The following is a 13,940-nucleotide window of genomic DNA, read 5'->3' as shown; positions in this document are numbered from 1 at the left end:
GTGGTCCACACTTAGTAAGGGGTATTGGCCAGATCTTTCTATTGCTGAGGTTCTGTTTTTCATATGAAACTAATAAAAATATCTATGACAGGGTACTTTAAGACCTTGTGACTATCAGTTTCCTAAATAATTCACCTGGCAGTTTCAACATTAACTGATGACCCTACCTGAATTGTTGCAAAATGATGATTTTTCTAATTTTATTGTCACTTCTGTGTTTTTCTTAGAGAGGATGAATGTATAATGAAGAGTTTCCTCATATTTTTAAATTCAATGAAACACATTGCATCTCAGTGATAAGGACTCAATACATCTTAGTGTATCATTCCCGAAGCCATTTTTTTTTCTATTTTTTTTAATTTCGGCATATTATGGGGGTACAAATTTTAAGGTTTCAAAAAATGCTCTTTCCCCCCCTCCCCCACATGTCTGAGTTTCCAGCGTGACCATCCCCCAGATGGTGCACAACTCACTTATTATGTATGTATATACCCGCCCCTCTCCCCCCTCCCACCTGCCCAATACCCTATTACTGTAATACCTATGTGTCCACTTAGGTGCTGCTTAGTTAATACCAGTTTGCTGGTGGTGCATGTGGTGCTTGTTTTTCCATTCTTGGGATACTTCACTTAGTAGTATGGGTTCCAGCTCTAACCAGGAAAATACAAGATGTGCTGTATCATCGTTGTTTCTTAGAGCTGAATAGTACCCCATGGTATACATATACCACATTTTATTAATCCATTCTTGGATTGATGGGCACTTGGGCTGTTTCCACAGCCTTGCAATTATGAATTGTGCTGCTATAAACATTCGAGTGCAGGTGTCTTTTTTGTAGAGTGTCATTGGATCTTTTGGGTAGATGCCCAGTAATGAGATTGCTGGATCAAATGGTAGATTCACTTGTATTGCTTTAAGGTATCTCCATATTGCTTTCCACAGAGGTTGGACTAATTTGCAGTCCCACCAGCAGTGTAGGAGTGTTCCTCTCTCTCCACATCCATGCCAGCATTTATTGTTTGGAGACTTTTTGATAAAGGCCATTCTCACTGGATTTAAGTGATGTCTCATTGTGGTTTTGATTTACATTTCCCTGATGATTAGAGATGTTGAGCACTTTTTCATATGTTTGTTGGCCATTCTTCTGTCTTCTTTAGAAAAGTTTCTGTTCAAGTCCTTTGCCCATTTTTTAATAGGGTTATTTGATTTTTTCTTGCTGATTTTCGTGAGCTCTAAGTATATTCTAGTTGTCAGCCCCTTATCAGATGCGTAGGATGCAAAAATTTTCTCCCATTCTATAGGTTGTCTGTTTACTTTCATGACTATTTCTTTGCTGTGCAGAAGCTTTTTAGTTTGATTATGTCCCATTTATTTATTTTTGTTGCTGCTATGATTGCCTTTGGGGACTTCTTCATAAACTCTTTGCCTAGGCCGATGTCTAGGAGAGTGTTTCCAACATTTTCCTCTAGAATTCTAATAGTTTCATACCTTAGGTTTAAGTCTGTTATCCAGAATGAGTTGATTTTTGTGAGAGGTGAAAGATATGGGTCCTGCTTTAGCCTTCTGCAGGTGGCTATCCAGTTTTCCCAGCACCATTTATTGAAAAGGGGTTCTTTTCCGCAGCATATGTTTTTGTCTGCGTTGTCAAAAACTAGATGGCTATATGAGGATTGTTTTATATCAGGATTCTCAGATCTGTTCCACTAGTCAATATTCCTATTTTTGTGCCAATACCAAATTGATTTAATTATTATAGCTTTGTAGTATAGATTGATATCTGGTATATTAATGCCTCCCATTTTGTTTTTGTTGCCTAGAATTGCTTTTGATATTCAGGGTCTTCTTTGGTTCCATACGAAGTGTAAAATTATTTTTTCTGTATCTGTGAAGAATGTTGATGGGATTTTAATAGGTATTGCATTGAATCTGTAGATCAGTTTGGGTAGTATACACATTTTAATGATGTTGAGTCTGCCGATCCACGAGCATGGTATGGATTTCCATCTGTTTCCATCCTCTGCTATTTCCTTCCTCAGTGTTTCATAGTTCTCCATGTAGAGGTCTTTTACGTCCTTGGTTAAGTATATTCCTAGGTACTTTAATTTCTTTGTTGCTGTTGTGAAGGGAATTGAGTCTTTGATTTGGTTCTCAATTTGATCGTTGTTGGCGTATACGAATGCCTCTGATTTCTGTGTATCAATTTGTATCCTGAGATTTTACTAAATTCATTGATCAGTTCCAGGAGTTTCTTGGTTGAATTTTTGGGGTTTTCTAGATATAATATCCTATCATCAGCAAATAGTGAAAGTTTAATCTCTTCTGCTCCTATTTGGATACCTTTAATTCCACTTTCCTGTCTGATTGCTGTAGCCAGAACTTCTACCACTATCTAGAGTAGAAGTGGAGATAGTGGGCAGCCTTGTCTGGTTCCAGTTCTAAGTGGGAATGGTTTCAATTTTTCCCCATTAAGTATGATGTTGGCTATAGGTCTGTCATATATGGCTTGTATCATTTTTAGGTATGTCCCTTCTATGCCTATTTTCTGAAGTGTTCGTATCATGAAAGGGTGTTGAATTTTGTCAAAAGCTTTTTCTGCATCTATTGAAAGAATCATGTGGTCTTTGTTTTTGCTTCTGTTTATGTGATGAATTGCATTTATAGATTTACGTATGTTGAACCATCCCTGCATCCCTGGGATGAAGCCCACTTGGTCGTGATGTATTATTTTTTTGATAAGTGTCTGGATTCGGTTAGCTAAGATTTTGTTGAAAATCTTTGCATCTATATTCATTAGGGATATTGGTCTATAGTTTTCTTTTTTTGTTGCATCCTTTCCTGGTTTTGGTATCAGAGTAATATTCGCTTCATAAAAGGTATCAGGGAGGTTTCCGTTCTTCTCGATGTTGTGGAATAGTTTCTGCAAGATAGGTACTAGTTCTTCCTTGTAAGTGTGGTAAAATTCGGGTGTGAAACCATCTGGATCAGGACTTTTCTTTTTAGGGAGATTTTTAATTGCTGTTTCTATTTCAGCTGTTGAGATTGGTCTGTTCAGGGAATCTATTTCGTCCTGGTTGAGCCTAGGGAGGCTGTGTGATTCTAGAAAATTGTCCATTTCCTCCATATTTTCCAGTTTGTGTGAATAAAGTTTTTTGTAGTACTCATAAATTATATCTTGTATCTATTTGGGATCAGTTGTGGTATCTTCTTTTTTGTTCCTGATGGTGCTTATTAGAGATTTCTCTTTTCTGCTTTTTGTTAGCCTAGCCAATGGCATGTCAATTTTGTTTATTTTTTCAGAGAACCAACTTTTTGTTTTATTAATCTTCTGAATAGCTTCCCTGTTTTCAATTTCGTTTAGTTCTGATTTGATCTTGTTGATTTCACTTCTTCTGCTGGGTTTGGGGTTGGTCTGTTCTTCTTTGTCCAGCTCTTTGAGTCATTTCATTAGATTGTCTGTTCGTGATATTTTTGACTTTTGGTTATAGGCATTTATGGAAATAAACTTTCCTCTCAGAACTGCTTTAGCTGTGTCCCAGAGGATTGGATAACTTGTCTCTCCATTGTCATTTTTTCATAGAATTTTTTTATTTCCATCTTGATTTCTTCATTAATGAAGTAATCACTTAGTAGGAGGTTGTTTAATTTCCACGTTTTGTGTAGAAATGTGAGTGTCTGTTAGGGTTGATTTCTACTTTTATTCCACTGTGATCTGAGAAGATATATGGTATGATTTCTATTTTTTAAAATTTCTTGAGGCTTACTTTGTGTCCTAGGATATGGTCAATCTTAGAGAATGTCCCGTGAGCTGATGAGTAGAATGTATATTCAGTGGATTTTGGGTAGAATGTTCTGTAAATGTCAGTCAGACCCAATTGTTCTAGAGTTTTGTTTAAGTCAATTATTTCTTTATTAATTTTCTGTTTGGAGGATCTGTCTTGTGCCGTCAGTGGGATGTTGAAATCTCCAGTGATTATGGAGTTGTTATTAATGAATTTGCTTAGATCCAGTAAGGTTTGCTTTATGAATCTGGGTGTACCGAAGTTGGGTGCATATATATTTAAAATTGTTATCTCTTCTTGTTGAAGTGTGGCCTTCACCATTATATAATGACCCTCTTTGTCTTTCACTACTTTTGTTGATTTAAAAACTAAATTGTCTGAAATTATAACTGCCATGCCAGCCTTCTTTGGGCTTCCACTTGTTTGGAATACTGATCTCCACCCTTTTACTTTTAGTCTATATGCATCCTTGCAGGTTAGATGTGTTTTCTGAAGACAGCATACACTTGGCCTGTATTTTCTTATCCATTCAGCCAGCCTATGTCTCTTGAGTGGAGAGTTTAAGCCATTCACATTTATTGAGAGAACTGATAGGTAAGGTAGATTACTGTTCATTCTGTTGGGTTGGATTTTTTTGCTTTGATTTCTTTCTTGATCCATTGTAATATTTGGCCTTTAATCTTTGGGTTTTGGTTGTTTTTATATTTATGATTTTTTATTATGGTGTTCTGTGCATAACATTGTTTTGAGTACTTCTTGTAGGGCTGGTCTTGTCTTGGTGAATTCTCTGAGACTTTGCTTATCTGAGAATGTCTTAATTTCTCCTTCATATGTAAAGCTTAGTTTTGCAGGGTACAAGATTCTAGGCTGGGCATTATTTTGTTTCAAATGAGTGAGAATGGGTCCCCATTCCCTCCTTGCTCATATTGTTTCAGTTGAGAAATCTGGCGTTATTCAGATCGATTTTCCTTTGTATATAACTTGCTTCTTTCACCTTATAGCTTGTAGGAGGGTCTCTTGTTGATATTTTGGTCAGTCTGATGACTATATGGTGTGGTGTTTTCCTGTTTGCATTGTATCTCCCTGGAGTCCTTTTGGCCTCTTGTATTTCCAATTCTAGGTTACTGGTTAGACCTGGGAAGTTTTCCTCAATTATTTCTTCAAAAAGCTTATCCAACCCTTGGGTTTTTTCTTCCTCCTTCTCTGGAATCCAGTGGACCCGCAGGTTATTTTTCTTCGTATAATCCCACAATTCTTGTAAGCTTTGTTCATGACTCTTATTTTTCTGCTCTAACTCTGTGATTAACTTATTTGATTTGAATGAGTTGTCTTCAACCTCTGAGATTCTTTCTTCTGTTTGATCGACCCTATTTTTGATGCTTTCCACTGTGTTTTGAATTTCCCTGAATAAATTCTTCATATCAAGGATGTCTGCTTGATTCTTCTTCAAGATGTCAATCTCCTTAGTGAATCTTTGTTCCAATTCTTGTATCTTCTTTGTAGTTTCTTTGTGTTGGTTATCCATTTTTTCTTGCATATCATTTAGCTTTCTTACAATCCAATTTTGGAATTCTTCTGTCATTTTAGTGTTTTGGGTTTGTTCAGACTCCGTTTCTTGAGAGGTGGTGTATCTCCTAGGGGGAGTATTTTCGGTTTGATTTTTTGAATTGCGTTGGGCCCTCCCCATCTGGGGTCAATTCTAGAGCTCAGTCGTCCACTTTTTGTAGTTTCTTTATCAACCACTGGGGGGAGCTCTTCCACCACACTTGGAAGGTTCCCCTGACGGGGGTAGTTTCAGTGGTTTCTCCCTAGATTTGGGGGAGAGTGTGTTTTCTTGTTTTGCCCCGCCTCCAGGGGTGGAGCCTACCACTTTTAGCAAGAGAGATGCTGGCTGAGGGGAGGAGGTATCTCCCCAGTCTGCCCTGCCCCCCGGCACCCCAGAGGCTATAACTCTCCTAGGCTGTTAGACTTGTCAGTAGTTCATTGATGGAGCCAGGCCTGGCAAGCCGATGGCAGATTGTGTAGGGGTGGGATTTGCCTGGAGAGACTCTAGGCCAGGTAGGGGAGGGGGACTTGCCCACTGACGGCTGGGCTGTGGACCCCCTCAGTGGTGACTGCTAGCCCACTCGCAGGGCACCAGTACTGGGGGTGACTGATTAGGGTGCAGCCGGTGCCGGGTTGGGAGCCTGGGACAATAGGACGCCTCGTAGCTTCCTCCATGCTGCCTGCCCAACTGTCTGTTCAGCCAGAGCCCTCACTTTTACTGACCCGCCCTGTGCAGTTTTATTCATCCAGGGCAGTTCCAGCTTAGAGCCCCCGCTTAGTCTTGCTGGTTGCCAGAGGCAAGACCTCTAACCACCTCCCCAGTCTGCACTGTTCAGTTTCCTCCTGTCTTGGAGCCATCCTAGCATGGGGTTCATGGGAAACCACGCCGCCTTTCACCATCAACCGCACCCTCTTCTTCTGCCACAATTTCGCACCAGTTTCAGACAGGTCTCTGGCTGGGTGGGTGTGGAGGTCAATGGAGAAGCAAGGAGTTCTCCTGTGGGTCTGATTGTACTTCACCCCCGGCTGGCACGGTGCCCTCCCACGTTCCCTATTGTTTGCTTTGCACTCTCCAGAGAATGCGATCTTATCTCCTGATCACCTTATTTTTCCCCCTTTTGAGAGAGTCCTGCGCTGCACCTCTGTGGATCTTCGATGCTGTCCTTGTAGTGGGGAGATCCACTCACGTGTAGGAGACCGAGATCTGTGTCTCCTTCTCTGGGAGCAGGAGTCCGGAGGGTTACCTCTACTCCGCCATTTTTTCAAAAAAGGGAAGTCATTTTTAATTAAATAAGACTTCCATTTTAAAAAGGCTTATGAGGCCGGGCGTGGGGCTCACACCTGTAATCCTAGCTCTCTGGGAGGCCGAGATGGGCAGATTGCTCAAGGTCAGGAGTTCGAAACCAGCCTGAGCAAGAGTGAGACCTCGTCTCTACTATAAATAGAAAGAAATTAATTTGCCAACTAATATATATAGAAAAAATTAGCCGGGCATGGTGGCGCATGCCTGTAGTCCCAGCTACTCGGGAGGCTGAGGCAGGAGGATGGCTTGAGCCCAGGAGTTTGAGGTTGCTGTGAGCTAGGCTGACGCCATGGCACTCACTCTAGCCTGGGCAACAAGTGAGACTCTGTCTCAAAAAAAAAAAAAATAAATAAATAAATAAAAATAAAAAGGCTTATGAACAGATTCCAAATGCTCTTGATGCTTGAAGAGCCAGCAGAAGCTTCCACTTTAAACCATAATTCACATGTGAAATATGTGAGAACTGAAGTGATGTAATAGAGCAGCAACTGGGATTGACAACAGTGTACAAGCTTGGTGATAAACGGGGGGTGCTGAAAGCTTTGCACCCATGTAACTAAGCACTCAGGACTTCAAGTTCACTTTAGCGAAATCACTGATCCTGGGCTTAAATTCATCCCTGCTTGTTACTAGGACTGTCTGTCTGGATATGTCACTATTATTTGGATTTGGATTTCCTAAATATCAAATAGATTGCACTAGGTGATTTCCATCATTTCTTTCTACTTTTTGATTTCTTTATAACTCATTTTATTTGCTCTGTTATTTCCAGGGCACAACCGTATTAACTTCACTGACTTCTGCACTGCATGATGACAGAGAATTCCCCAACCCAGAGAGGTTTGACCCAGGCCACTTTCTGGATGAGAGTGGCAACTTTAAGAAAAGTGACTACTTCATGCCTTTCTCAATAGGTAATAAAAATTCATTTATATTTGTACTTCAGGGGACAAGATAACTTTTGGAAATCAATCACGTGATATTTCCTCTGGGGCTGATGGAATTCCATTGTACATGATCAATAGCACCATTTCCAATGGCCATTCAATTTCCCTAATATAACACATCCTCATTATTGGGCCAGATTAGTGGGACTTTGAGGAGTTGCTCCAGTTTTTCAAATTGATAAATCTAGATTATAGGTTGATTGAATTCTGCCTCTAGGAATATTGCCGAGCTACCCAAGAGCTCCTCTTAGAGGGTAAAAATCATTTAGACTTTCCTCAGCCACCATGAGAAAGGTTTCTAACCCCACAACTTTGAGTATTTTCTCTGTAGTGTTCCTTACTCCCCAGATTGAGGTCTGGTGGTACAATTGTCCACAAGCACAGAATGGGCTCTTAAGAGATTCACTCTGGATATAGGGAAGCAGGTGAATTAAGAGAGCACTGTGAACCACTATGACAAGTGCTGTGAGACAGGAAAGCACAGGCTGGTGGGGAGGCCAGAGGGAGCATTGCCTTCTTCCTGCTCATTTATGGGCCATAACATTCCACAGGAACAAGTAAATTTGAGCTGCCTCGATGGAGGCAGGGAGCAAGACAAGAATAGAAGGCAAGGCTCTTTTTCAGAGGTAATGGACCAGAGGATCAGGAAATTTTCTATAGATCCAGGGTCTCATACCTTCCAACCAACTGTGGGATCAGGAAAACCTTGGGAATGTGGCAGGATACTCTTCAGTGATTCCAGAGCACATTGATATTTCTCCATTCATGATCATACATTTTGGATATTTGGTCTGCACAGCTAAAGTCTGTGTGCTGAGTCTCTGGACGTAGATTTAACTTCATTTTTCTGTTATGACTTTTGGTGGCTTCTTTGGTTCTGTCCCTCTACCTACCAAGATGTTAAGGGCTGAAACTTCACATTTTATCAGGATAGAAAAAGATATAAACAGAATAGAACTGAAATTGATCCATGTTCCAGTGGAGGCAATATATGAAGGGGAACCCTAGAGAGAGCAAGATTCTACTGTCTGAGGAGATCACAGAGATCATAAAGAGAAAATGATGTGGGACATAGGTCTTGAAGGAAGTATAAGGGAAGTGCTTCTTAGACAAATGAGACAGCATGAGATAAAGCTAGAAGCTTCAGGGTGTTTTGGAGATTGATGAAGAGTTGATATGCCTAGAGCTGAGATTAGAGGATGTGGGGAATGGAAGAAATGGTATAAAGTGTCAGACTTGAAACAGAATGTGAAGGATCAGGTCAATGCCATTTGGACCTTATCTCATAGGAGAGACCATGGAGCCATTTAAGGTTTTAAAGTGAGGGAGTGATATGTTTGGATTGGACATGTGGATTAGAAAGTATGCTAGGGAGAAAAATCCTTGGCTAAATCTTGTGCCAGAGGTGCAAAGGGAAATGCAGTTTGTGAGCCTGCTCCTCTTAGTCCTTCTCTTTTCAATCCCTTGGACAAGAAATGTGACTGGGTCTCTAGAAAAAGATTGATAGAAACTTGAAATGTCCCCAAAGCAGTTATAATGTGACAGTATTCAGTGAAGTACACAGCATAGACTGATCCTCCATAAATATTTGCTGACTGAAGGGTCAAATAAGGTATGAAGTGGATGGTACATGCATCCATCCTTCTGTCCTTCTGTGTGTCTAACCATCCTTCTGGCCATCCTGTCTTTGACCCAACCATCTATCTGGTCATTCCTCAGTTACTGCATACTTTTTGTGCCAGTTCACAATACAGTGTTAAAGGATCAAATCCTCTATGTTTTTTATTTTCAGGAAAACGAATGTGTGTGGGAGAGGGCCTGGCACGCATGGAGCTATTTTTATTCCTCACCACGATTTTACAGAACTTTACCCTGAAATCGCTGGCTGACCCAAAGGACATTGACATCACCCCCATTGCTAGTGGGTTGGCCCATGTGCCACCCTCATACCAGCTCTGCTTCATTCCTGTCTGAGAAAGGGCAGACCATCGGGCAGATGATGGGTTGCCTGCAACTCCCCTCTGGGCATCATTCTCCTTTTTCCCACTTCAGGCATACCTTCTCTGACCTCTCCTCTCACATCTCCCCATTCCCTTAAGATCCATTGAACATCTATCCTCCTTCAATGTAAGGAGAGTTTGCTGAGTTACTGCACCAATATATCTGCTATTCCCCAAACTCTGTAACACTTGTGTTGACCACCACATATGCTAATAATTATGTAGTACTGAGCTGTTAATATGATATCACTATAAAACAGAGAAACATGATTAGTGTATGACAGTTCAGAGACATTTCTCCTCAATATGTTCTAAATAAAAATCATTATTATTTGCTGGATCAGTTATCAGATTTCTTTCTTTTGTGTATAATGTAAGTAATAGAGTCCCAAGAGGCCTTGCTGGTCCTTATAATGATAAGCACAAAGAGGGACAAAGGGGAAATGGGCAAGGAAGTCTTTTGGCTGAGGGTCACCAAGAGTTACTGGACGGTTGGATTCAAAACTGAAAAACTATGTCCAGGAGCAGCTACAACCTGTAGGGTTATAGTGAGATGATCAGCCATAGGGAGGAATGAACATTAAGTGTTAGAATTCATGCTCTGATTTTGTGTTACTGTGAACATAAGATAAATATTTGGAATATTCTTTTTACTTTGTGTTTCCAAGGTAGATTAAGTTGAATATATGCTTTCATACTGCTAATCATGTTCATGATTGTTATTTCTCTTCGTTGAACAACAATAAAATCCCTATTAATCTCACTAAGTTTTATTATTTCTCTATTTTCTACCACATAGTTTTTCACTTAACAAAAATGCAATAGTAAATTAATGCTATGGTCCTGAAATCACTAGCATTATGTCATCTCTAAAGCCTAGGCAACTGAACATCTCGTACACATCAAATTTTAGTCATCTTTTGTCCTTTCTTGAGTATATGAAATGAGAAGTGACATCACCCATTAACCTTTTTCCAGCTCATCTTTAAAAGAAAGCCATTTGTACTTGGCATGCATTTGTAAGTAACACATATGTTTAAGTGTATGTATGGACATTTATATGTGTACGGAGATATATAGTCACACAAAACATACAATATACACACATAAACCTAAGATTAAAAATGGTTCTTTAGGCCCAGTGCTGTGGCTGATGCCTATAATTTTAGCACTTTGGGAGGCCAAGGTGGGAGGATTACTTGAGGCCAGGAGTTCAAGAGCAGCCTGGGAAACATAGCAAGACTCTGTCTCTACAAAAAATTTCAAAAATTAGCCAAATGTGGTTGTGCATGTCTGCAATCCCAGCTGCAGGTGGGAGGCTGAGGTGGGACGATCACTTGAGCCCAGGAATTGGGGGCTGCAGTGAGCTATGATTGTGCCACTTTAGCTTGGGTGACAGACAGAGACCCTGTCTCAAAAAACAAGGTTCTTTAATATGACGGGCACAAGTTATTATATAACTTGCTATTTTGTACTAAACAATATGCCAGAGAAACTTCCATGGTAGTAGAAACACGGGCAAATGATTTTGTTAGATGGTTTACAGAAGAGGATATCGGAATGGCTATTGAACATTTGAAAATAGCTTAAAAATAAAAAATACTAATTAAAACTATAGTACATGTAGTATTAACAATAAAACAGACATTTCCTTATTTAACCAACAGATAATATAGAGCAATTGCTCATCTAGTGTCCCATGACTATGTTGAGTTTAAAGGAGAGAATGAGCAACAGTTACATTAGAGATGTTGCCAAAGTCACCCACCAGCTGGGCTGAAGATTCTCTCAGGTCAGATTTTGGTCAAGATACTTGGAGAAGCTACTGATTGTGAAATTTCAATTACACCGTTATCCTGCTAAGTGAAAAATGTAGCCATTAATAGAACTAAGATTCTTATTATAATATGGAGTCTTCTTCCAGAATCTTGTGAAAAGCTGTCTACAGCCATCAACTTCTCATCCTGGTTTGAATATCTCTGGTTATGGTAGTGGATGGTTTGGTAAATTGTCTGTGTGACTCATATGTCAGGCATGAAACCTGTCCCTTAAAATTAATCCCATCTCAGCTTATAGGGATTTAGGAACAGAGAAGTTCTTATTTTTCTATGGAAGTAATTCTATGGAAGAAAATTAGATTGAAGAAATCTAGAAGAATTCAGATACTAGTCTAGTTTATAGGCAGATAACAAGAACTAGGAAACAATGCATAGGGTTACAATGCAATCTAATAATAGGTGTTTTATAACTTCTTTAGAAGCATAATTTTTTCTCTCAAATTGATCACATAGCAATCTCAGATTTAAAAACCTGCCAAATTAATGCAAAATTTGGATTTTACTTAGAGTCTTAAGGTAAAGTCTTGGGCCTGTCAGGAAGTGACAATTTTTATGCTATCATTGTAACATTGGGAACCCTTGAAGCCAGGAAGCGTATGCACATTCTCAAATATGATACTCCAATCAATGCCTTGGGAATATAACTCATGTTCTCAATTGCATCCTGTTATAGGAGGGAGAATATTTTCATTGCACTTATGGAATAACCATATTGCCATCAGAGTATCCATGAATAGTTTCTAAATTTTGGAGAAACAAAATAGGAAGAGAAAGTAAAAATTTTGACCTTTATTCAGAAAAGTATACTTTATCAAATTGCTGTAAGCTATAAATAGCACAAAGTTTCCTTAAATCAGGAAAACAAAACATTTAAGTAAAGAACCAACAGTATTCCAAATAAAAGTCATAAAACATTATCCATTACTTAATTTGGTGGAATTAATTTTTGTTCTGCTTGATTTTGATTAGTAGTTTTACAAACTAATTGGTTGCTTCATTAGAGAAATGATTGTGCTATTGGTAATACTATATGTTGTAGCTGAATAAATTCGTCTGGGAAAATAGAGACCCTCATACAGAAAATTAGAAAAGAGGTCACATGGTTACAAGAAGCCTTACCTATCTTCTGTAGTCAGATGTGCTACCATGCACCACAAGGTTTCCTTTTACATAACTCCTAATGGTCACTTGATTGTTCAATTGATTGCCTTCAAGCCTAGTTTCATGGCTTAAAACTATTATGCAAACTGAGATTATTATATTACTGTTAATTTTACTTTGTATTTTCCTTTTTAAGCTTTGTACTTGTTACTTGTTAAATTTTTGAGGAACTACAACTCCTAACAGAATAATGCTAGCCCATCACTTTGAGATGATAGCTAACACCTATGGAACAGACAAAATTGAACTAACAGTAGAATCCAGGTAGATTTAGCCTGAGAATAACTCCCTCCAAACCTCCCTTTTTGCTCAAATGTGGCTAAAAGAATTTTGACACTTACTCCTCATTTCCAATTACTTCCCACCAATGTGGGCTCAGGCCAGACTAAACTGGGCTAGGTCCATTCCAGCACCAAGGGACAGTAGGATTAGCTATCTGAACCTGGGTACACCTGCTAAATATTTATGTTAGGTGCATAAATATTTAGAATTGTTATGTCTTCTGCTTGAATTGTGCCCTTCACCATTAATAGTGACCATCTTTGTCTTTCATTACTTTTATTAATTTGAAGACTAAGTTATCTGAATTCAGAACTGCTACACCAGCTTGCTTTTGGCTTCCATTTGCTTGAAATATTGTTTTCCATCCCTCCACCTTGAGTCTGAATGCATCCTTGTGGGTTAGATGTGTTTCCTAAAGACAGCAGGTACTTGGCCGATGTATATTTATCCATTCGGCCAGCCTGTGTTTCTTTAGTGGTCAGTTCACAACATTCACATTTATTGAAAGAACTGTTAAGTGCAGCAGATTTCTGTTCATGCAGTTGAGTTGAAGTTTGTTGCTTTGTTTTCTCTCTTGAGTCATTGTGGTATCTGGTCTTTGATGTTTAGCTTTTGGATGATTTTACATTGGTGAGTTTTTATTGTGCTGATCCATGTGTAACACTGTTTTGAGCACTTCCTGGAGGGCAGGTCTTGTCTTCATGAATTGTCTCAGTCTTTACTTGTCTGAGAAGGTCTTTATTTCTCCTTTGTATAAGACACTTAGTTTTGAAGAGTACAAGATTCTAGGCTGGGAATTGTTCTGTTTGAGTACAGTGAGAATGGCGCCCCACTCTCTTCTTGCTTGTAAGGTCTCAGTTGAGAATTCTGCCATTATTTGGATGGGTTTTCCTTTGTAGTCTACCTGCTTCTTTTGCCTGACAGCTTGTAGGAGGGCCTCTCTGGTAGTTATTTTGGTCAGTCTGATGACTGTGTGTCCTGGTGTCTTCCTGTTTGCAATGAATCTCCCAGAAGTTCTTTGAGCTTCTTGTACCTGGATATCTAGATTTTTAGCAAGGTCTGGGACATTTTCCTCAATTATATGC

At 39.4% G+C, this 13,940-nt stretch overlaps 1 protein-coding gene across 1 annotated transcript in view; it reads left to right on the top strand.

Annotated features, from left to right (window-relative positions):
• The window catches only part of CYP2C18 (cytochrome P450 family 2 subfamily C member 18), a 38,896-nt gene extending 28,572 nt beyond the window's left edge, over window positions 1–10,324 (top strand). Inside the window, exons 8-9 of the mRNA XM_012766380.3 lie at window positions 7,400–7,541; window positions 9,367–10,324. Coding sequence (XP_012621834.1) covers window positions 7,400–7,541; window positions 9,367–9,548 — 324 coding nt within the window. The 3' untranslated portion in view covers window positions 9,549–10,324. The remainder of the gene's footprint in view (window positions 1–7,399; window positions 7,542–9,366) is intronic.
• Window positions 10,325–13,940: the final 3,616 nt, after the last annotated feature.

This window comes from Microcebus murinus, chromosome 14, assembly GCF_040939455.1.
Source record: "Microcebus murinus isolate Inina chromosome 14, M.murinus_Inina_mat1.0, whole genome shotgun sequence".
Taxonomy (NCBI): Eukaryota; Metazoa; Chordata; class Mammalia; order Primates; family Cheirogaleidae; genus Microcebus; species Microcebus murinus.
Note: the sequence above shows the minus strand (reverse complement) of the source record. Positions and strands in the feature narration are given on the sequence as shown.